Here is a 22,876-nt window from a genome sequence, read left to right on the forward strand (position 1 = left end):
GATGACTGAGTGAGAGAGCGAGGAGGAAATTAGAGGAGGGAGGGGAGTGTTTTTCTGTTACTTTATGTGGGTGTCTGAGTGAGAATGTGAACACGAATGTGTGTGTGTGTGTGTGTGTGTGTGTGTGTGTGTGTGTGTGTGTGTGTGTGTGTGTATGTGTGTGTGATTATGAAAAAAGACAGTAGAGGGAAGATAGAGGCTTGGAAAGAGTGAGGGGGTGACTGTTTGTGTCTTTCCAAGGAGCTTTAGCTTCAGCACCAAATATATTCCAAATATGCCATCTCAGTTAAAGTCATCTCTATTGGCGACTTATCATTTACCATGGATACGAAGGACAGGATGTAAGGCAGGGACACTCTGCCGCCTTTCTTTCATTATCTCTCTTGTCTCTTATTCTCTCTTTTTTCACAATTCAAAACGCCCACACAGAGACTTCCCTCCAGCCTCTTCTTGATTCCAGCTTCTACTCCCTGTTGGACATGTGTTTCCTTGTGCTCAGTGTCTTACTCGCCCCTCGCTAGCATCGAGCTTGCCCTCTTTCTACATTACTTCTCTCTCTAACACCTTCTCCTGTCTCTTGTCATTCCATCCAGATTTTTCTTTAAATAGGCTTTAATAAAGCAACTCTCATAATACTTATATTTTTACATATTTGCAATCTGTCTCCCTCCTTCAAAGTACTCTGTGTGTGACTCCCACTCTCCTCTCCTCCCATAGATGCAGAGCGTCATGTATGAGCTTATGTCGGAGCTCAACGATCGCAGCGAGGACTTGGAGCGCCAGATGCTGTCCCTGGAGCAGCGGGTGGAGCAGCTCACCGCTGGCTTTAACGCCCTCCCTGCCCACCTCTCCGCCACCCTCAGTGCCCAGCACGCTGCACTGGTCCACCTGCTGCGAGAGAGGGATGCAAGGGACGGCAGAGGAGACGGAGGAGGTGCTGTGGTCCCATTGTCCCCGGCGACTTCTATATCCACGGCCCCAGCTTCAGTTTCTCCAGTCCAGATCACAGCTCCAGCCCCACCCCCAGCCCCCGTCCCTACTTTGGCCCTGGAGTCGCCCCCACCACTGAGCTCAGACGGGAGTGCGGAGGCTAGTCCCAAGCCCAACACCTGCACCTCTGGCTGCTGAAGACAGCTCTAGGGACCAGGAGAGGACAAACCTGGGGAGAAAACAGGTAGTGTGGAGGGGGTGCTATGCTAGACCTCTCACTTCAGACTAAAGGAGAGGACGGAGGAGAAGAGAAATGTGAGGCGATCCTCTGAAACTTACGCCCCACGAGGGAGGGATGAAGATGGGCCTATGCTGAGAAGTAATGGGATAAAGATGAAGGGGCAGTATGACTGATGAGATATGCGAGGGACTTTGGGGCACTTTCCTTGATGACGGGAAGGAGCAGAAAAATGGAGACTCTAAAAGGTGTGAGGGGGAGAAAGGATGTCAAGAGGGTGAGAAATGGAGGTAGAGAGAATGAGGAGGGGGAAGGAGAGAGGAGGAGAAACGAGGAATAATTATATGAGCTCCTAAATGAAATCTACTCCAATTATTGAAAAGGCCTTTAATTCTCTGTTTCTCTTCTCTCTCTCTCTTTCTCTCTTTCCCTCTTTCCCCCTCTCCCAATCTCTCTCTCCCTTCAACAGGAATTAATGACCATGACTTTTTATCCTTATAATGTATTTTCTATCTGATTGCTAATTGTGTGTTAACGAGCATCCCTTTAACAGAAGGTTCGATCATACGACCACCCTTAAAAAAAACTTGTGGCATGCACCGCACGCACACACACACACACACACACACACACAAACACACACATTATATAAGCTCGTCATCCACACAATACAATGTATTAAACACAGTTCAAACAGAAATACACAATCTTTCACAATGCAGGCCCTATTTCCACTCACACAAAGAAATTAATGCACCAGCCCACACACAAATACTAAAGCCTATACTGCCAAGCACTCGATGCACTGTCAATCTCCACAGAGCACTGCCAAGCAATGAAGACACACTGTACAAAAAAATAAACACCCTAATGACGTATCTTTTGTGGGTGTGAGCTAATGCAATAGTTTAGCCTTAGCATAGTTGTGACACTTTAGCTACTCAGTCAGGGGAATTACGACGGTTCACGGAGCTACACACTTTTCAAATCAAGTTGAAATGACCTGATATGATTGTGAGGGACATGCGTCACCATATAACTGTTGTGTTTGTGATGAAGAAGATAGTAACAGGTGAGAGAATCAATGTAAAACAACTATAACAGGACTGTATCACTGCAACGACAGATTTACAGAGTAAGTTTTTTTGTTGTTGTTGTTTTGCTGTACTGAAATGATATTTTTTGAAGAGTTTAGATTTTGTTTAATTTCTGTGACCATTTCATTGCCAATGTAAACCTCAGAAAATTGTCAATTAATAGTTGTTTCTACTGCACCGCGACTCAGTGGATTGTTGAAAAAACACTTGGTTTATAACACAAGCATTTATTAAATTGGCATTTCAGTCTGGCAGATGTATTTCGAACATGGTATCGCACCTTTTTGAATCAATGGTATCACGACACAGAGCTTTGCACAAATTTAATATTCCACATTCAGCCAGTCTTCTCATTGTTTGCTATCGAAGCATACACTGGAGTCTATCTGTCCGTTATCCTTTAATAATAAGACATGACTGGTCAGTTTAGTCAAATTTACTCAGATACAGTAGTAACTCTTGTATTTTTTTTCTTTTTTTATGTTATAATGACTGGATTATAGTTTTTTTTTTTACATTAGTAATTGACCTCTTGAAATCAAACAATGATTTAACTGTGTGACTATAAGTTGAATGTGATTAATGTTTTTTCAGTGTGTGGTTCTGTTGATGACGCTTCGTGGAGGGAAGAAAACCCACTGCCATACGTTTTCAAGCTTACAGTCCCAAAACAACTCACTGTTATCATGAATATAGTCTGTGCAAAGAAACACACTCAATCACTCTTTCTTGCTTGATCAATTAAACTGCCATGCAGACACAGAAACACACACCCACGTGCACGTACACACTTACACACTTACACATTTACACACACACACACACACACACACCTCAGTAACCAAAGTGCTCTCTCTTAAATGGACTTCAATAAGAGGCAGTGAACGCTGCTGTCCCCGGGGACAAAAGATAGCAGGAGGCATTGCAGATATCTCTGACAATATTTCTGAGGGAATAACTGTGAAAATCTGGGCATGGACTTGTTACAGTGCTGTACATGGACTGCTCTTCGTTGCTTTAAAACCAGATTAAGGTGGACTACAGATGAACACAAGGGAACACAAATAAACCTTATTAAGGAAAATGGCCATGATGGAACAGCTGTTCATGAAATAAAACAGAAAGAGAGACTGAGGTGTATCTGTGAGGAATTGTAATTGTGTGATGGGAAAAGACACAAGACTACCCTTGCATTGGAGACAATATCGAGAACTGTCTTATAGCGACATGCTGTGGCCGGAATACTGAATTACATACGCTTGGAATATTGTACAGTATGCTGTTAACGAAATCTAGCTTTGTATTGCTTAGTCTTTTCTACCATTATGATTAAACACAGTTATAGCTGATATCTAATATTATTAAACTCTAGTATTCTTCTCATTCGTCATGACAATTATGATATGTGTATTAACAAAACTTTAAATAATTCTGAACAAGGAAAGTGCCGTTTGAGGTTGAAATTATTTTGTAATTTTATTTTACCAGAGAGAATTAATAAAGTATATATCTATAACATTACAGCTTCCACATTTTCTGTGTTGCTGTTATTTGGTATTGTATTATTTTTTCTATGCTTTACATGGCAATGTCTTAATGTATTATTTCACGATGTGTGCCAACAATAAGAACAATTTGCGTTTAATTTCCTGTGTCCTCACCGAATATTTACCGTATGGTCATTAAACACTGTAACAAGCTAACAACCTCACTCTTTCTCCGGTGTGATGGCTATATACATTCTTGGTTGCTATGGCTACAGTTGTTGCTCAGTTACATCATGATGCTGATTTTCGCTAATCCTCTTGCGATGTTGGAAGACGCACCAAGGAAAGCCTCTCTTGATAAATGAACTTTAGCTAATATAACTGTTAAGTCTCGATAACTGTTAAAGAGTTGATGGTTTTTTAATGATGGAGTATAAATTATTACACTTTGGAATTTTTAGCTAGCTAGGTTGATTTTTTAACTGAAAAAGTCGGAAACTTAAAAAAAAAGATACTAATTAAGATGCTGCTCAATACATGATGAAGCAAAAACCTAACCCTAAAACAATAGACTTTATTTTTATGAACTAAAGTTTTTTTCAGAAATGGCAAAGAGTGGAAAACTATATTTCACAACTGCAGCTTAGAAGAGAACTAACATAAAATATCAGAATCACGAGGCAGTAATATTAATAAACAAATAGTGTGTGTGTGTGTGTGTGTGTGTGTGTCTGTGTGTATGTGTTTGTACTCGCGTCCTGGCACCCACTATCGCTGACTTCATATGAGCATTGGAAATGTGAGTGGAGATGTGTTGGACATGTGTATGTCTGTCTATTTTTAGAATGGAAAAAAACAGTATCGTAAATTTGATTCACTGCATTTTTATTCGGCACAAGCAAAAATAACACAAGTTGGTTATGATAAGGTTTGCACTTTGCTGCAAACCTCCCACAACATTTGCCTGACATTAAAGGCAACAGCAACAAAAAGAAGGGGGCTTGCTTGGATCTGCTACAATGGACGACGAGGCTGCAGAAAGGATTTTCAATTAGCGCCTTGCTTAACTACGATGTTTGTGGAAACAGACTTTTGGGTCACTCATTCACTCATATTTGTCTTTTCTTTTTCAAATGCTCTGTTATTCAGATTGTCTTTCTTTCCAGTGAGTGATGCATTTTACAGCATTAGATTGTTTGTTTCAGGATTTGCATATTGTTTGTTAGACATCTTCATCCCAACTGGATTTAATCCTTTGCTTCTTACAGTATAATCTCACTGTGGCAGACCTAGCAGAATAGATTTAGAGTACAGTTCTAGTCAGGATTAATGTTCAAATCAGCAGCCATGAAAATTGGGTGAAGTTAGTTTTTCTTTTGTCTCTTGCTTTTGACTTTACTTTGTGACTTTGAATGATTTTTTTCAGTTGCTGGGTCTTTGGAAACAGAAAAGCGTGTGTGGATATTGATTGAGTAAAATGTTTAAAAAAAAATGTATGATTACCAGCAGGTTTCCTGCCTTCATCATCAGAGTGGTGAAAACTTTACTGTCTGGACTCCTCTGAAAAAATCAGAAAAAAGTTTTTATTTATTTATTCTTCAATAATTGCTTACTTATGTATTTCAATTTCACACCTCCCCATTAGTTCACACCAATGCTCATTCCTAAGGCGACAACACACCAATCTTCCCAGGGCTCATCTGGTGCAAGTACATTTATGTGCACTTACAGCATTCGCTCAATCTCTCCTTAACAGAGGAAATTGATTTTTCTCTTTTTTTTTCTTTCTTTTTTTTCCCCATTAAACAAGCAACATAGAAACAGGCCTGCTGTGTGTTAATTTAGCCCAGGGTGAAAATAAAACAGAGAAAGAGTGGTGTGAAAGCCAGGCAGCCTGAAGCAGTGCTCTGCCAGGGGCACAGCACGTAGCCAGATGTGATGAGCTTGTATCAATGTTATTTACTGGTAGGCTTTACTGCCTCGGGGCTTTCATCATCTCTCACGCCAACGATGATTGTGTTGTAGAATTTTTAAGGTCATTGTAATGTCAGTAGCTTAGTTTCTAACATTCTGCTCTCTGATCCCCTCTTCCTCTATCGACCGGTCTCGCGTCCTCTTTCCATTTTTCAGGACCACATTGAGTCATTTAGGATTGTGCTGTTTGTGCTCAGGCTGGCAAAGGACCCACAGGCGGCTGAACTCGTGCTGTAGAGGAGATTAGATCATGTTTTTACTAATACTTTGAGCCAAATTTAGTCGAAAGGGGAAGAACATTTAATCACACAAGGTAATTTTTCTAAAAGTAAAAGCAAGTAACAGTCAGGAGTGTAACATCAGGAAAAATGCAAACGACGTATATCACTAGAATTAACAAAGCCGATATTTTTGAAGGTATTAAGCCAATTAATTATAAAACATTGCATTTTACATCGCGGCTGACCTTTTTCCAAAGTGCTTTAAAAAACGACGTGTGCTTGTGGATCAGGAGGTAGAATGAATTATCCACTTATCACAAGGTTGATGGTTCAATCCCAGGCTCCTGTCCACGTGTTGATTAACACATTAATCCCAGTTGTTGATGATAATTACAGTCTGATTAGTGTCTTGTGTTGTGGCTTGTTTGCCATAGGTGTGTCAGTGAAAGAATAAGAGGCTACATAAATGCACTCTCACTATTAATAGGATCATCAGATAGGCCATGTGACAGGAGTGTAAAGGACTTACTTTCTTTAAATTTTTGGCTTTTTATACTGATCATCCCTCTGACTGCCTGATATGACCGTTGATGTGACGGGTCACCATCCACCCATGGAGCCAAAAACTCTCCAACAATGATCAGAGCGATTCAGCCAATGTGACAAGAAGTGCTAAATGTTTCACATCCCACTTATCACCCAACTTTTAAACCACCACTAGTTATTATGTGCCTCATATAACTGTACTTTTGGTAATGATATGTTATGACCATTTCTATGTAGAAAAGCCGAACCAGGGACAGGGGTTGCAAATTAGCCCAGGCTGTAAACCCTATATGCAACACGTCTGTATCATGTTATTGTAGCCTGTAACAAAGTTTTTTGCATTGTCCCTGAGAAATTAGCTAATAAATAAATAAAATCATAGAAAAATATTTTTTTATCTTTATTGTTCTTCTATATGGATTCTCCAAATTATCCAGAGCTAAATTATGCACTTTCTAAACAAATAAAAAGAATGGCTTGAGTATTGTTTTTGTGCATGTCTGTGTGCTTGTATCGTTGTCAGAGGAGGAGGAGGCAGACGGATAGGCGCCAGGGGTCGGCATAATCACCTGCCAGCTGTAATCTCATCATCATGACAACCGTCCGAAATGTCACCTGGCTCTGTCAACGGGAGACTGTTCCCATCGCAACAGCATCTCTCGTCTCAAACTTCTCTTTGTGCTGAGATGATGAGGAGGGGGAAGCTTCTATACGTGACACATGTACACAAACACACTCTGTTTGTTACTGTTCCTCCATCTTCGCAACAGTAAAACCCTTCAGACGACTCAGGAAGTGAAGATCTATGAACTCCTTAATCTTGTGCCTGTGTCCTGGTGTTTCCATGGCAACCAGAGGGACAGATATGCCAACACATACCGGTGTGTGTGTGTGTGTGTGAGAGAGAGAGAGAGAGAGACTGTGAGAGAGAGAGAGAGAGAGAGAGATTAAAGGAAGCACTGTGTTCATAAAGGCAGCATTTGTTGTGCCCTTGCATGTGCTTTTGAATTTGAATGTGCATGTACAGTGGGGAAACAGCAGTGTGAGCTAGACAGAGAGTGACAGAAGTTGCCGTGGCGATGATGAAAGGAGAAATAATGGAGGGAAAGAAGCTGGGCCTGACTGCGATTCACAAAGTGGATACACTTAATCCTCAATACTTCACCACAGGATAGGGGAGTGAATACACACATTTATATACACTATAGTCCAAATATAAATACAGCGAATAACAGCTAGTCCCTGTATTTTTTATTGACCATGGCCTTTTTTTTTATCTCACCTCCCAATGCCCTTAGATTTTCCCGCCTTTTGCTGATCAAATGATCTTGCTCTCCCTGCACAGAGAAATTAAACAACGATATCCCACTTCTCCTAGGTTTTTTTTGCTCATGTCAAACACCTTGTTACCTTCTATGGTGAAGGGGTGGGATATAAATGAATTGTCTAAAGCTGGTGATGCCACAAATATTTTTATTTCATTTTTCTTTTTTTAAGGCTGAGTCCGTGTCTGTCTGCCCTGAGTATCCACATCTTTAGTACAGCACTTTTCTTTACTTCAGCATCTTACATTTAGTCAGAGAATGTGAAAGCACATCCTCACCAACCCTCACTCGCTTACTGCCAACCCCTCCTTTCTATAGACATTTTTTTTATTTAATGCACACTCTTACATACTGCCTGACGCACACAGTAAGGAGTTTATAGCCATATGCTCTCAGCCTTCTCTATTCAATTCATAAATTAAGATTTCTTATGCTTAGTCCATTGGAGACTTTATTGGATTAGTGGCGTCTATAACACGCACACACGCACACACAAACACACACACAATCATGGAAGTCATGTGTTTAATGTGTGTGTTGGTACAACCAATCAAATTACAGGTTCTTAAGTGTCTACCTGATCCATTCAAGCTTTGGTGTAGTGTGCAGTCAGCCTCCTGAGCATTAAAATCTTGACTTTAGAGGCTTGGCAAGCATCCAAACGGTAATGTGTGCAGTAATGTAATGTGTGCATATAGATTGCCAGCCTCATAGTTTAATTTACAGGAAATGGTCATTCTTAGAAAGGGATGATACTATAACAAGTTCATCCATATGTGTGTGTGCAAGTGGAGCAATGCGTGTCCAAGACACACTCTTGTCACCATCACCACGGCAGCGGACCAGTACAATATTCATGGCTCCATGGCAACAGTGGCCGCCCACACTTCCCTCAGACTGCATACAAGGGACATGCCTGTGTAGTAAGAGACCAGAGGTTGTTAATTGACCTATTTTTCAGGCAGTTAAATTGGGACGAAGAGATGGGGTTTTTAATGATGCCACGGGGGAGTTGTGCTTTGCTTCCTCTCCACACAGGACTGACACTTTTGCCACTTCCACTGACATAACTCAGCTACCTGTAACTACTCTGCATATTGTAGGGCCCAGTGCCATTCCCACTTCATACTTTGCCCTTTCTCTCTGTGTGCTTTTTGAACTTTCTCTATTTATTTATGTTTTAGGCCTGAGGCAAAGCCCCTTGTCACATTCCATTGTATATGAGGCAGGCCCCTAGGAGGAGAATGTGGAAGAGCTGCAGGTGGAGACAGTAGTCAGCCTGTTAGAGCTCTGGAGGGGTCAGCACCACAACTGCAGTTTTACTTATCTGGCTCTCAGCATCCAGGTGGGATTGTGGCCCAAGGCAAGTGGGATATTTTTATCATCATATTTATTCTCTGCGGTTGTCCCTGGACATCAGTACTGTGGTTATAATTATAGTCAAATTGTGCATGTGTGTGTCCAGTAGCTGGTGTTTGCCCGTTCTGAAAATTCTGGCCTCAAACCATCAACCAGCAATGAAGAGAGGAGAAGAGGCTGAGAGTGGCCTGTAGCTTCTTCACCTCTGTCCCTCCTGCCTCCATCTCAGTCCCAGTACTCAACAACCACAGCAACTATCTTCATTTACTTTAGTTTCCTCTGCTCTTTTCTATCTTGCCTCCCTGCTGCTTGAGCTCTACCTTCTTCTTCTCATCACACTCATGCACCCATAAACAGACACTGAGACGTGCACACGCAGAAGCACAGCCACAAATACACATAAACACAGACAGGATCATATTATAATTTCATTTTCTTTTGAACTCTGTGCTTTTACCCTCCACTCTCCTCCTCCCTCCATCCCTCCCCAGTCATTTGCCAGAAAAGTGATGTTGGTTTCCTTAGCAACCGTCTGTGTCTGTATCAGAGGGGAGTTTCCTTACATTGACCAGACAGGATTCCAAGCTAGGGGAGTCACACACACACACACACACACACACACACACACACACACACACACACACACTCATGCATTCGTGACAGTGTTGATTAGCAATCAGCAAGTCCTTCACACTGACTGTTTATCTTTAAGGACCTTGGAGAAAGCCGTTGATTGGGGGATTCCAACAGGAAAAGGCTTGAGCCTTTGCCAAATTGGACAGGACAAGTGAAATTGATTTTGTGGCACATTATGTAATCAGAGTGAATCCTCTGAAGATTTCAAAATGTTTTTTGTTCCATACTTTACTGAAGTACCATAAATGGTCACACCGAATTGGTCATGGATTACAACTGTGATTTACCGTACTGTATTGTTTTGTTTTTTAGGATGAATACATTTCATGCATTAAGTACATTTTTGCATGTTGTCAGTTCTTCCATAATTTGACAGCCAACAAAAATTGTTTGATGCTTGATGAATGTCATAATCCAGCACACACAAGGCTATTTGTGTTACATTTCCAGTTTAACAATGGTGTTTGGTTTTTCTGCATCTCTGTGTGGAGTTTTTATGTCTCCTGACATGTTTGTGTCTGTCTTCATGTGCTGCTCTTGTGCTCCCCCACTTTCCAGAGGAAAGTAGGTCAGGTGGACTGGAGACTCTAAATTGCCTGTTGTTTTGTGTGCGTGTGTGTGTGTGTTTCAGACACTAAGTAAGAATGTATTTGTATAGACAATGAAGAACAAATAGAATGGTTCGACAAATGAATGGTTAGAGATAAAGTGACCTTTCGACCAGCCCTGTATTATGAACCATAGCGCAGTCAGTCAAGTTTCATCATCTTCATATTTTTGTTATATCTGGGTACGTTTGAAACACATCCTTTGCAAACTATTGCTCAAATGTAGAATTCAGATATGCTCACTCGTCAAATGCATTTTCTGACTGCAGACATTTTCTAAAGGGATATAATCCATTTGCCACCTGTGTCTGTATAAACACGTTCGAGAAGCACTTACCCATCCAAAATAACTGAGTGGCATCTGGCTTGTGAATATATATTTACATATTCTGAGGCTCTTCTCCCCCAAGCAAACTATTGACAACAGTCGTAACACACAAATTGTCTGCTCCATTAGGAGCTACCCTTCAATTAGCCAACATAAAGCTGTGTGCTCAAACATTCTCAGTGGTTGGAACAGCCTGTGTTTACAGCTTCTCTCTGCCACCCCGCGCTTCTCCCTCCGGCTCATTTCACTCTACCCACTGCTTTCCTAAACTAGCTGAACAAATATTTTGGCACATTAATGTATTTCCCACCAAAAGGAACCAAGGCAGTAAATGATAAGTTCATTCCATCATACTTCTAGCTTTCTCATTTTCTTCTGTGATGTACAGAGGGTGTGCAGCTGCAGTTTGCTGAGATTGACCAACAGCGGGGCAATTTATCTTCACGGTTTCTTTCGCAGTGACTCCCCAAATCCCTTTAACAGTGTTCTTTCAGACATGGTGCTGGCAGACACACTCACAGCACGCAGTCTATTTAAGCTACATGGTCAGAATAATTGATGCGGATCATGATCACAGACCCAGGGATGATTAATTTCATGCTGTGACAAACTGACATGATTGATTGTTTTGACCAGGTCGCCAGACTTTTAACGCTTACGGCCATTGAGGAATAGCATCCATCACAGTGACCCTCATTTTGTGTGTGTGTGTGTGTGTGTCTAAATGCACATGCCTGCAAGCTTGCGTACATAAATGTATGTGCATGTATTATATGTCTATGTGTTTGGTATCAATTTGTCTGTACACTAATTTCTCAACTCCGAGACTGGCGATTTCAGGGGCCACCACTCTGACTGCCGCTGTGAGATGATAGAGAAGATATGCAGCAGAGAGTAGGTTAACTTCTACAACCTCCATGATATAAGGCATGAGGGACACATGCTTACTCTTGTCATATGTCACCGTATTTATCTCTTTTTATCTGGACATGACGAACGTAAACCCTGTCATTCCATTAGTCCGTCTTAATGTAGGAGAATCTGATTGTAGTATCAATACATCCATCCATTATCTATAGCGCTTTATCCAAGGCCCTGGATGGTTGATCTTGGTGCTTGTGCAAACAAATCACTTATTATGCACTTGTTACAAGTGTGACCAGAATAAACCGTTATCAACCATATGCACACTTCCTTCTATTGCTCTTAATGTGGGTCTATGCACCTTATAAACAGAGAAGTTACAAAAAGTAAGCACCCCCTCCTAGAACTCCACATTTTACTGTCAGAGCTGAAACTTTCACCACACTGTAATAATGTAATCTTCATACTCAGCGTAATGTGGTTTCACGACACGCTTCCCCATCTATCCTTCATTCACGGCAGGTGTGTGCAGATTCCGAGTGTCTTTGTCTCCACCGAACCAGGGTCAGTCGCCTCTCTGTCGCAGCCTCTCTCAGGTGTCCAGAGACGCTGACCTACATGCTGCTGTTCCACTGCTCTGTCCATCCTGTCCCTAACCCGCCCTGACGGTGTGGTGATGGGCACATGCTCACATCCCTCAAGGTGAGGGACACTCAATTTGTGATGAGCTCATTGTCAATTAGGTTTTACAAGTTGGTGTTCCTGTACCTGAATATAAGCTTTCCAGCTTTTTAAATATATATATAATTTTTTTTACTGGACAGGTGACAGTGTAGAGGGGGAACAAGGAGGCCTTGCCTTGGAATCTGATGTCCAAGGCAAATTTCCCACTGGGACAATGAAGTGTATATTACTTTATAATAAACAAGTGTTGGGCTTTCATCTTTAAAAATTCATATTTGGACATGACCGTATAGTGACAGCTACATTTCTGTTGGGTATATTTACACGTACCATGTGCTATCTGAGCCCTGTACAGCTCCCCAGTCACCACCTCACAGGACAGGGGTTCAGACCATTTCTCCAATGCACCAGTATAATTACATCCAGCAGACAGAGACCTGTGATGTCCACAGGTCAGTCAGAGTTTCACATTTCTGCAATTATCTGCTTACAGTAGAAGAAGCAACAAAGGCACTCATTATTATCCAGGTGATGTTTGTTTATAGTTCCTTGACATATTTTTGGTGATTTTAAATCTTGTTTTATAAGTGTCAAAACCAACACTGCTCCCAATCTTGTCCTTTATCAGACCATTTGTTTGTGTGATAGTGGAAATGAAGAGTGAGTAATATAGTAAGATGTGGCTGTAGGAAAATACTGTCTGCGAAGGTTAAATCCTTGACACGCATCATGTATTAGTCATTCGGTAACAAGGAACACATCAGTTACATTCTTCCCATGACTTTATTAGCAAGACACGAGAAAAAATGTCACCATAGCAACAAGTTGTCAGTGAATCATTGCCTCTCCTGATTTCATGTCATTATTCAGAGCACAACTCAAGGTCACATCACAGGCTATGGAAATGCATAAATGCTCACGAGCTTAAACTAAGTCTGAAAGTTAACTGTAGGTCATTAGTTTGATTCCTCTAGATATTCCCTCCATTCTTACTTTTTTTTCTTCATACCACATCATTTGCACAGGAAGCTCGCAAGCACATGAAAATTCACAGCCACAATGTTTATAGTAATGTGATTTAGTGTCACATCACTGTTTCACAAGCAGCAAGACACACGGGAAGAGCCAGCAATGACTTTCCCTGACTCAACCCTCGATCAGACGCAGAGCAGGGGGGCCTGCAACGACACCACTGGCTTTGAAGCAGGCACAGATAAAATCCTCGACTACTTTCAATGAAAGGTTTATGATACTGTGGTATAAGTATGTGGTAATGTCTATTTAACCTGCTTTAACACAAATATTTAGCTGAATGAAGTGAAGCTTTGAGGCCACATGTCCTCAAAAGCCACACAAATTAATACCTTCCAGATATCAAAAACAAAAAACTGGATGACAAACATACAAGATAATTTCATCCAAAACAAAAAACAAATTTAAATTTATTAAGAGATAAGAATTAATGGATGTGTGGTACTGCTGGGGTCTATTTCTGTAGACAGAAATGATTTGTAGTCCCGCTCTCCGCCCCCTGGTCGCTGCATCAGCTGCATGGCAGTGTTACTTGATGTCCATCAAGTTTTATTCGGACTCCTCCCCGATAGTGTCCAGCCACTAGTGCTGTTTCCTCCTGAATGAACACCCTGGGGAAAGATGCAAAGAGACTGTAATTATAAAATTCACTAAAAAATCTTTCAAATAAAAGATGGGAGTTAAGTTTCTGTGGAGCGGTGATGCTGCTGCTGACCGTTTTAACATAGTAAAATGCAATGCAATTTGATGTGCTGCTAAATTTTAGTTAAGAACATTATGTTAAGCCTGACGAAATGTCTGAAAATGTCTAATTTTGAGCAGCCATCAGTCAAAAAACCTAAATTAACCAGTTTACTACTGACACCAGAAAATGTGACTTTTCTTTTAACAAAATGACTCAAAGCTTTTAATAATTGCAGATATTGAGTTATATTTTGCTCTAGATACAATTTAACAGCACAATAAAGTATGTGCACAGCCTCCAAAATGGACAAAATGAATCATCACTTCTCTAAAATGGTTGACGATAATCAGACGTAAGTGGAAGCTGATGAGATGCTCTTCTTTTAGTTCAAAATTTCAACAACAATTTGTTGAATGGCTGCCGTTTTAGACTGCAAACATTGTTGTCATGTGTTCCTGATTAAGTGGTAACTGAGCGTACGTGTTGTCAAATGTATCCGTGTTCATTTCAGTAGACATGATGCACTGCTAACAATCTTTGGAGGAGATTAACAGTAGAAAGCCAATAGTCAATATCGCAGGATGGGGTTTTAAACAGAAGAGACCAGTGAAACGCCGTCTGCCGTTTCAAAGACTGAATTACCTCCAAACAAGTGCTGTGTTAGTGCCATGGGTTACAGCTGCACTCATAGTTACTCAGAGCACGTTCACACGCCCTCAGTTACCACGGCAGCCGAGCAGAGGACAGAGTGGGTGGTACAGTGTATGATCGTTGCACTTTGGTGAAGCACTTTCTCAACAATCTTTTATCAGAGCGTTTATCAGAAGAAACAAATTAGTGATTCTCCTGAAAGTGCTCTCTTGCGTACATGTTCCACGAAGTCAGGAGAAATGAGTTTGTCAATGAAACGGCATGTTTTGTTTGTGCTTGCAGTTGATTGCGTAGAAATGGATCGGTGACGATGAATTTCTGTGACAACCGCAAGAGTCACTGTTTGCCTTAGTAGACACCCTGTTCATGACGAATACAATGAGAGGGCAACACAAAGGCAAATATGCAGGTGTTAGTGGTGTTATGTACAGTGAAGTTCTGCCATTTGGCCCCAGCCCAATGGATTTTGGCACATTTTTGGCATAAAGTAAAATAATTTAATTCAAATATTTCATTTTTTTCCTTTAACTATTCCAGTTACCAAAACAGATAGTGCACCCACAAAACCAACCACCATACAACTAAATACTACTCTGTATTCTTTTGAGAATATGCAACAAGTGAGTACAATATAAATCAACGGTATCTAAGGTGTTAAAATAATCTATTGATGAAGGTCGACAGTAATACAGGGTTACAAGATTTAGATAATGATGCGAGTGTTGATGATATACTTAGGTAACATTTAAATCCTAACCAAACATTTGCAGTTCGATCGTAAAGAGAACCCGAGTTTTCCAGTCCCCTGAGGTCTGGGGTCTTAGGCTGGGTTAGCAATCTGTGATCGAGCTGTGTTACTGGGATTTAGCATGGTGAACTAAGTCAGTCATTGTTGAAATAAACTAAAATAAAGCTTTTCCACTTTGGCAGAAGCTGGGTTTAGGCGAGGCAGGATCCAGCTTGTACAGAACTCTACTGTACAAGGGAAATGTGATAGTAGATCTTCTGTATAGTCTGTCCACAAAAATAGTCTGTGCCAAACTCCATGCTGTAAGCGACACGTTTAAAGTATACATCTGTGTGCATGGTTACAGTTTGTATATACCGATGAAAAGTTAGGCTGGTTTTATTGAGTACGCGTGCTGGATTGAACAGTGCCCTGTACCTTCTGTCAGACGGGCTTTCCCTCCCGTCGGCTGGCAGAGCACCGTGGAGCAGCCGACGCACAGCACGACAGTCTGAGCGTGGCTGAACACCGTGGTGATCTTGTAGCAGCCTAAGAACAGCACATGAACACATCATTTAAATGGGATGCCACGAAAACCGCTATAGAACAACAAAACACAGCCAGCCTTGCCTTACACTTTTCAACCCTCACATTATCAAATGTACTAAGTGTGTCCTTGCAGCTGGTTGTTGAAGACGAGCCACTTGAAGCTCATTTCACACACACAGCCACAGGTGTCACTGTATGCCTTATTTGACACCCCAATCACTAAGGGAACAATGAGAGGGCAACACATAAAGGCAACCCACCGACAAATGTACAGATTAATAACTTCAAACTTTTCTACAGGGCTTGATTTCATTTTAAATCAAAACTTTCAGCTGAATAATGTAACAGATAAATGGAAATTAATAACAGTATTTGGAAAGGCTGCGCGAAAACAAAAACTGACCTGGACATTTGACATCCATGAAATAGGAGTTTGGACACTGCACAAGGCGTTTTTTCTTGTGCGTCCTCTTCTCCTCCTCGAGGCTCGGGTGCAGCAAATCCTTGGCGAGCTGAAAAGAAATCAGTCATTTCCAAGTTTAATCCAGCGTCAAAAGTAAGATTTTATAACGTGCTCGACTGCGAGGACAAACACGTCTCAGAACAATCTCAGTGGTACACGGACATTTTAGAAAGTTGAGCGAACCCTCCAACAAAAAGCAAGACGCGTGATTGGCGGTGAGAGAGGGAAACGCGGAAGGGGCCGCGACGACCGCAGAAAATTATCTTACGATCAAAAAGTTCGTTAAAATAAACCTCAAACCATCCGATAATCTCGCAGTCGGAATAATAATCTCTAAAAGCCTGATTTGTAGACGCGGGGAGTCGGTGTAGTACCGACAGGGGACCGCGTGCTCTGCCTCGTTGTACACGTGCTTCGCCATATTGCGTCCGTCGTCACATCTTTCTATGTTTATCATTCACAGCGCGGCCACGTCAACTCGTTCTCGCACGGAAACGAAACACGACCGTGTTAAACTCACGTCTAACACACATTTTAGTCGACCGAGGACGACAGTAGAATGTGTAGCGCTACTTACGGGCATGTCTGCGCGTGGGGACGTTCACCGGAAGAGTAGAAACTTTTCTGTGACGCAGCGGAAACGGTTGGTTGAGTAAAAGACCCGGATGAAGGGAAACTGAACGAGATCATTTATTATTTATTTTAGAAAAATGTGTAAACTATAAAGCAATCATACATCTAGATCACAGAATGTATTTGATGATAAAAATGGAACACTACACATTACTACAGAAGATAAATAAAACATATACAAAAAATAAAATAATATACAGTTGTGTTAAATAAAGTTGAAAGAAATGAGTAAAATCGAGGGGAATACATTTATATAAAAATCCAAACAGACTAAGTCAGATTGTTTTTATAATCGTACACATTACATAAAGTTGGATTTCATTATAGTAGCATATGAAAATGGTGTTTGTTTTTTTAAAATAGAAATTTAGCCAGAATAAAGAATTTAGCTTAAATGAGCAAAACATTGACCATTAGATCCTCTGATAAAACGCCAAAAGGACTTGTATTTGAAAAAAGATAAGACTACATTGAAGTGAATTTTGTTGTTGTGTTGTTGTTGTTGGGTTTTGTAGATAAAACAGCATTACGGCAATATTTATTTAAATATGTTATTAATACACCTGCTATATTTCATACCGGGGGGAATTCTATTTTCATTTATTCATTGATATTACTTCAATTGTTGGAATATTTGTGAATCTACAATAAACGTTTGTATGTGATAGAGGTCTCTTGGAAAAGACATGTTGCATATGAGTAAAGTATTCATTTTATTCCTTCGTTATTTTATTTTTTTCTGATCACATGGCGCCATCTAGTGTCAAAGCTGGGGCCTGCAGGTCTCAGCCAGTAACTCCCATGAAGCTCCCTCCCTAAATACGTAGCCTCCGAGCGGATCTGGGATCCGGGCCGACAGAAAGTTGGAAGCTGAAAAAAACAAACACGTAGCCACCCCGGTATGTTTGTAAATGGAGTGATAGCAACTCTCGGAGCTCTGTAACATGCACCTGGAGTCGATGTGGTGATGAAGGCAGATCTGCGGTAGTTAGTTCAACTTTGGATGGAGTTTATTCCCTTATCCAGCGGATACAACAGAGCACAGAAGCACTGAGGGGGATCGGAATTTACCGGTGACAAGTCTGGGAGGGGGAGAAAAAAAAAGGAAAAGAGGATCCACTCGTAACAGGAAGATTTTTTTTGTTTTTAAATACATTTTTAAAAGCCTGTCTGCTTTTAATCAGAGGGAAGCAAGTGAAGATTTAAAGGCTCAAGTCGATGAGAAGGATCTCGGATACAGGGACAACTCCAACGTATCCCCTTTGAGTTCTGCTTTGACTTTTGAAGAACAGCTCCGACCATGGCGAAAAAGTATGATTTCCTTTTCAAATTGTTACTCATCGGGGACAGCGGAGTGGGGAAAACATGTCTGATCATTCGCTTTGCTGAGGACAATTTCAACTCCACTTACATTTCAACCATCGGTACGTTTTTACAGTGTACTCTCTGCCTTATAACCTATATGTGACATTTCTTCACCAGCTGATGGTTGGTCGATTTGAGGAAGGCGAATGTTTGCTGAATGCTGGCATTATGATTCTTCTTCTGCTTGATGCCAGACACTGTCTGCACAAACTGGTTTCTCAGGCTGTTTTCCTGTCTCAACTAGTCTATGCTCTCTCGTTTGTCTTTTCATTTAGTCTCTCATCCTTTTCTCTTTACTTCTTCTCCTTGTTGGATGTGTGTGGTGTCTCTTCCCTGACCCCTCTCCCTGATCTCTCTCTCAGATCTCATTCCTCTCACTTGGCTCTCAGAGGGTCCGCCCACCCTCATTCCTATCTCTTTTTGCCATCTCTACGTTCCCAGAAGAATGGCTGGCTCTCTGGCATGCACAGTTTGCCCCCTCTCCTTTGCCCCTGTCTGCCTGTCTGACCGTCAGCTTGTCCATCCAGCAGGAAACACTCACAGTGTGTCCCACAGGCCTGTTGGCGACATCTTTCCTTCATGCCTGTCCGTGGACGGGAGTGCACTGAGGTGGTCAAAATTAACCGTGAATCAGTCCCCACCCAAAGAGGGTGACCTATATATTCTGTCTGTGTGTGTGCCTGGGTGGGTGGGTGTGTGTGTGTGTGCCTGGGAGGGTGTGTTTTTAGTTAATATCTGAGGTATTTTAACTCATTCTCTGCCCCACTCCTCCCTTCCTATCTCTCAGGCATTGACTTTAAAGTAAAAACCATTGAAGTGGATGGAAAGAAAGTGAAACTACAAGTCTGGTAAGCTCTGACAGTTGCTTTTCTGGAGTGTATTTGGTCATATGGCCCTGCTGATACGTTGAGTTGCGTATATGCCTCTGTTTGCTGAGAGGAAAGAGGAACCTCCCTCTTGTTCTCCAAATCAGGACTTTATGACAGGGTTTGTCGTCCAAGTATGCATCATACATGGCCGCCACAGAGTGCCACTTCATGTCATGTGAGGGTGTTGTTACAGCGCCAGTGTAAAATGCACAGTAAATGCATTTTTGCCCAATCTCCATCTCCCCTTGTCCCCATTGCAAGATGTGACAATGAATGTGTGTGCTTCGCAGGGACACAGCAGGTCAGGAAAGGTTCAAGACCATTACGACAGCCTACTACAGAGGAGCCATGGTGAGCACAGGACGGCCCCAGAACAAGCAGACTGGATAATCAGGCTGACATCACTGCCCCTTTGTTCTCGCTCTGCACCCTTAACCGACTCTCCTCTCTGTGTCAGGGCATCATCCTGGTGTACGACATCACAGACGACAAGTCATACGAAAACATTCAGAACTGGATGAAGAGCATCAAAGAAGTGAGGCCTGCTTCCTCGTAGCCACGGCAAAGACAACCAGGAAAGGCTTAGAAATAGTGCACAGTCGGTTGGATCAATATTAGTCACAAGTCTGGGCCTTTATTCAATGCGACAACAAAGCCATTTTATACTTTTACAAAGTGCTTCACTTACATGTTAAAATACACACATTCCAAGAGCAGTAATCAAGCACACACTCACACATACACATCATTTAAGTGTGCAACCATAATGAATAAAAGCTTAAGGCAAACATAGTCTTATAGTTTTAGAGTTTTCAGAAGCCTATTAAAACAAAGCACAGATTTAGCAGATCGGATGGAAAGAGGATGGTTGTTACAAAGTTTAGGAGCAACAACCTCAAAAGCACCGTCACATATGGATTTTAAATAGGAACGGGGATCGGACAATTCATGTAGTTTTAATCAGATAAAATCAGTTTGACCTGATGATAAATGGTTGTTTTCTTTACGTCCAATTTAGTTCTTTATTTTTCTGCTTCTTTTTTTGACACTTAAAGACATAATGTGAGGAAATGTGACCATATTCACACAATGAACGGATCCTGCACAGTCAAATACCTTTACACTTACTCATATAAAGTCTTTGCAACATGAAAATCAACAATTTACTATTACTCCAAATACAGAGCCAGAGTCAGTGCCCACATATGGTAGATACTCTACGTTATTTGTTTTAATTCCATGACAGATTTTACCAAACACTTTCAGTGGCCACAGAGACCCCTCTCCTGTCAAACAGCTGCTGTTACTGCCTCTCGTGTGTCAAGTCATGCTAAGATTTCTGCTCTCCCTTCTCTTTTATCTCTTTATCTGTCTGCCACTAAGCAAACACCCCAACTGAACTCGCCCCGATCAATTAATTGCATTCCCTATTTCCCAGAATGCATCAGCTGGGGTCAGTCGGATGTTGCTGGGTAATAAGTGCGACATTGAGGCCAAGCGGAAAGTTTCCAAGGAGACAGGAGAAAAGGTGACACGGCCCTAAGAGGCAATTAACTGCATCTCATTTATCGTATTGTTTCAATGTTGGAGAAGTGTCATTTTGAACGTATCTGTAGTTTTAAAGTAGGTTTCACACAGATAATAGTGGGTATATGGAAGAATGAAGAGTCAGCTGAGAGTACCATGAAGCAAAACAAGAAAAAAATGTCATTATGTAAAAGAAACGAGAAGTTAAACTTCAAAACACAGTATTTGAGGAAGGGACTGAGTGTGTTACGTTTTTAATGTGCAAGCTTTGGATTTATTTTAGATAAGAAGCAGGACATTATTATTACCCAAATCCTGACCTACTATAACCAGTTGTGTGTCTGTCGTCAACAGCTGGCCAAAGATCACGGCATCCGGTTCTTCGAGACCAGTGCAAAGTCCAGCATTAATGTTGAGGAGGTGAGCCGGCCTGGAACAAACCACAGTGTCTACACAGCGTCATTAAGCTTTGACCTATGAGCTGGATTTTGTCCTGATAGTGCACAAATGCAGCAGACTTTAAATTACCTTATCCTTAACTCTCACTCGTTTTTATCGCTCTGTTTCCTCTAGTCTTTCCTGTCTTTGGCTCGTGACATACTACAGAAATCCAGCAAGAAACCAGTACGTCGGAACAGACTTGTTAAACCAAATAGCTCCCACCTCAAGCATTTGTTCCTCCATGAACATGGGATTACTGATGTGTCTGTAATTTCTATCCTTTGTCTGTTTGTGCTTTGGCAGGGCCCCACAGGTCGAGAAGTGAAAATCACCAGCAGCGCAGAGAAAAAATCCTCCAAGTGTGTTCTTCTCTAGATGTGGCTCTGTCGAGCACAAAGAAGAAAGCGCAACACAAATCAGTATTACAGGGGGAATACAGCACAACATGATTTCTGTCTCCATCTGGTGGGCTTAATGTCAAATACATGCTGGAGCATCAACAAAATGTTTTTATACCTAAACAATCACCTCACCCACTGTTTGTAAATTTTGGTTAGCATTGCTATTTCAGCGTTGTCAGTTCACTGTTTCAAATTCAAGAGACCGGTGACACATTGGGCCCCTCAGCAGTTTCAGTTTCATATGAATATATTGCAGAGATGTCATCAACCCGAAAATTGAGCTTTAAATGTTAGCAGAATTTATATTCACATTTGAATATGGTTGTTTAATGTGAATCCCCTTTAGAACTGGTGATATGTTTCAATGGTGCACAGCCTCATAAAAAGATAATATTAATTATTGAACACCTTTTACAGTCCATAACACAGAAAGATCCTTATCACATTCTATGAGAACCTGAAAAGATGCTCTACGCGTCATTTGATTAAAAAAGCGGTTGTTGGTTGTTTCACTGTCAGTTTAAAAACACTGGTGGAAAACAACCTTTGCTATCTTAGATGCATGGATTCCGAATGTGGAAGATGGGAAGTGAGATAAGTACAATATGAGAGGACGAGTGGAAAGATAAAAGAATGATGGATAAAGCAAGTGAACGGACAGGATGTGAGGGCCTGGGAAGCAGTAGTGCTCCCATGTCCCTCATTTTGAATTGATTTAATGGATCTTGCCTTTTATGTAAAGTGCCTGGTAAATCTCCCATTAAACACAACCACACATTAGTTACATCTGACCTGACAGTCTCTCTGTAAAGCAGATTTCACAGCATTGAAATGGAGTGTGGTTGCTAGTGCTTTTTTTCCGCCCAGACATACTCTGTTTCCTGTAACAAGTTTCTTCCACATCCTGTATTTTTATTATGCATCAAGATTTTGTATGAAGTTTACAGACATCCTTCTTGCTGAATAAAAATGCAAAACTTAACATAAAACCGTATATTGACACAATAATATACTCTGTATGCAGTCAAGTTTACCAGGGCTACTTCTCTTGTTCGTAAAGTTTTTTGTTAAATGACCCCCTCTAAATAACTGTGTCATGCTGGAAGAGGATTTTAAACAAACTGGCCACTTAAAAATGTTTTGTGCAACGGCTTAAAGCGGATATGTAAAGCAGTAATACATTTTTTGTATTCAGCAGTAATAGAGCCAGGCAATTACCGCAGCCAGTATAGTTGA

At 41.3% G+C, this 22,876-nt stretch overlaps 3 protein-coding genes and 1 non-coding gene across 8 annotated transcripts in view; 2 read left to right on the top strand and 2 right to left on the bottom strand.

The window, feature by feature from the left end:
- Window positions 1–3,783, top strand: part of kcnn3 (potassium intermediate/small conductance calcium-activated channel, subfamily N, member 3) — a 44,131-nt gene extending 40,348 nt beyond the window's left edge. For all 4 annotated transcript variants that reach the window (XM_035629712.2, XM_035629710.2, XM_035629711.2 and 1 more), the window contains one exon: window positions 718–3,783. In XM_035629712.2, the coding sequence (XP_035485605.1) occupies window positions 718–1,128 (411 nt within the window). In that variant the 3' untranslated portion in view covers window positions 1,129–3,783. The remainder of the gene's footprint in view (window positions 1–717) is intronic.
- Window positions 3,784–13,061: 9,278 nt separating this feature from the next.
- Window positions 13,062–17,057, bottom strand: rps27.2 (ribosomal protein S27). Of its 2 annotated transcripts, none has more exons than XM_035629707.2 (4): window positions 16,982–17,057; window positions 16,345–16,453; window positions 15,831–15,941; window positions 13,062–13,940 (listed from the first exon to the last, which is right to left on the bottom strand). In XM_035629707.2, the coding sequence occupies exons 1-4, from the start codon at window positions 16,985–16,987 to the stop codon at window positions 13,912–13,914; spliced, it is 255 nt and encodes an 84-aa protein (XP_035485600.1). In that variant the 5' UTR covers window positions 16,988–17,057; the 3' UTR covers window positions 13,062–13,911. The 2 variants fall into 2 exon arrangements, with proteins under 2 accessions (XP_035485600.1, XP_035485599.2); XM_035629706.2 differs by having other exon boundaries at window positions 16,925–17,002.
- LOC118317141 lies at window positions 16,061–16,195 on the bottom strand. Its single transcript, XR_004795356.1, has one exon. It is a non-coding gene; the product is annotated as a small nucleolar RNA SNORA13 (small nucleolar RNA).
- A 796-nt stretch (window positions 17,058–17,853) lies between the features above and the next one.
- rab13 (RAB13, member RAS oncogene family) lies at window positions 17,854–22,629 on the top strand. The gene is made up of 8 exons (XM_035636099.2): window positions 17,854–18,461; window positions 19,190–19,250; window positions 19,562–19,622; window positions 19,729–19,806; window positions 20,710–20,799; window positions 21,153–21,218; window positions 21,372–21,422; window positions 21,543–22,629. The coding sequence occupies exons 1-8, from the start codon at window positions 18,338–18,340 to the stop codon at window positions 21,612–21,614; spliced, it is 603 nt and encodes a 200-aa protein (XP_035491992.1). The 5' UTR covers window positions 17,854–18,337; the 3' UTR covers window positions 21,615–22,629.
- The last annotated feature ends 247 nt before the right edge of the window (window positions 22,630–22,876 follow it).

The sequence above is a fragment of the Scophthalmus maximus genome, chromosome 1, assembly GCF_022379125.1.
Source record: "Scophthalmus maximus strain ysfricsl-2021 chromosome 1, ASM2237912v1, whole genome shotgun sequence".
NCBI classification, from domain to species: Eukaryota; Metazoa; Chordata; class Actinopteri; order Pleuronectiformes; family Scophthalmidae; genus Scophthalmus; species Scophthalmus maximus.

Excerpts from the sequence above, each read along its gene's own strand:
- rps27.2 (XM_035629706.2), bottom strand. The coding sequence starts at position 16,987 with ATGCCCGTAAGTAGCGCTACACATTCTACTGTCGTCCTCGGTCGACTA. Across the intron at positions 16,454-16,924 it reads GACTAAAATGTGTGTTAGAC|CTCGCCAAGGATTTGCTGCA; the intron begins GTGAGTTTAACA and ends ATTTCTTTTCAG. Across the intron at positions 15,942-16,344 it reads CATGGATGTCAAATGTCCAG|GCTGCTACAAGATCACCACG; the intron begins GTCAGTTTTTGT and ends TGCTGTTCTTAG.
- rab13 (XM_035636099.2), top strand. The coding sequence starts at position 18,338 with ATGGCGAAAAAGTATGATTTCCTTTTCAAATTGTTACTCATCGGGGAC. Across the intron at positions 19,251-19,561 it reads AAAGTGAAACTACAAGTCTG|GGACACAGCAGGTCAGGAAA; the intron begins GTAAGCTCTGAC and ends TGTGCTTCGCAG. Across the intron at positions 19,623-19,728 it reads CCTACTACAGAGGAGCCATG|GGCATCATCCTGGTGTACGA; the intron begins GTGAGCACAGGA and ends TCTCTGTGTCAG.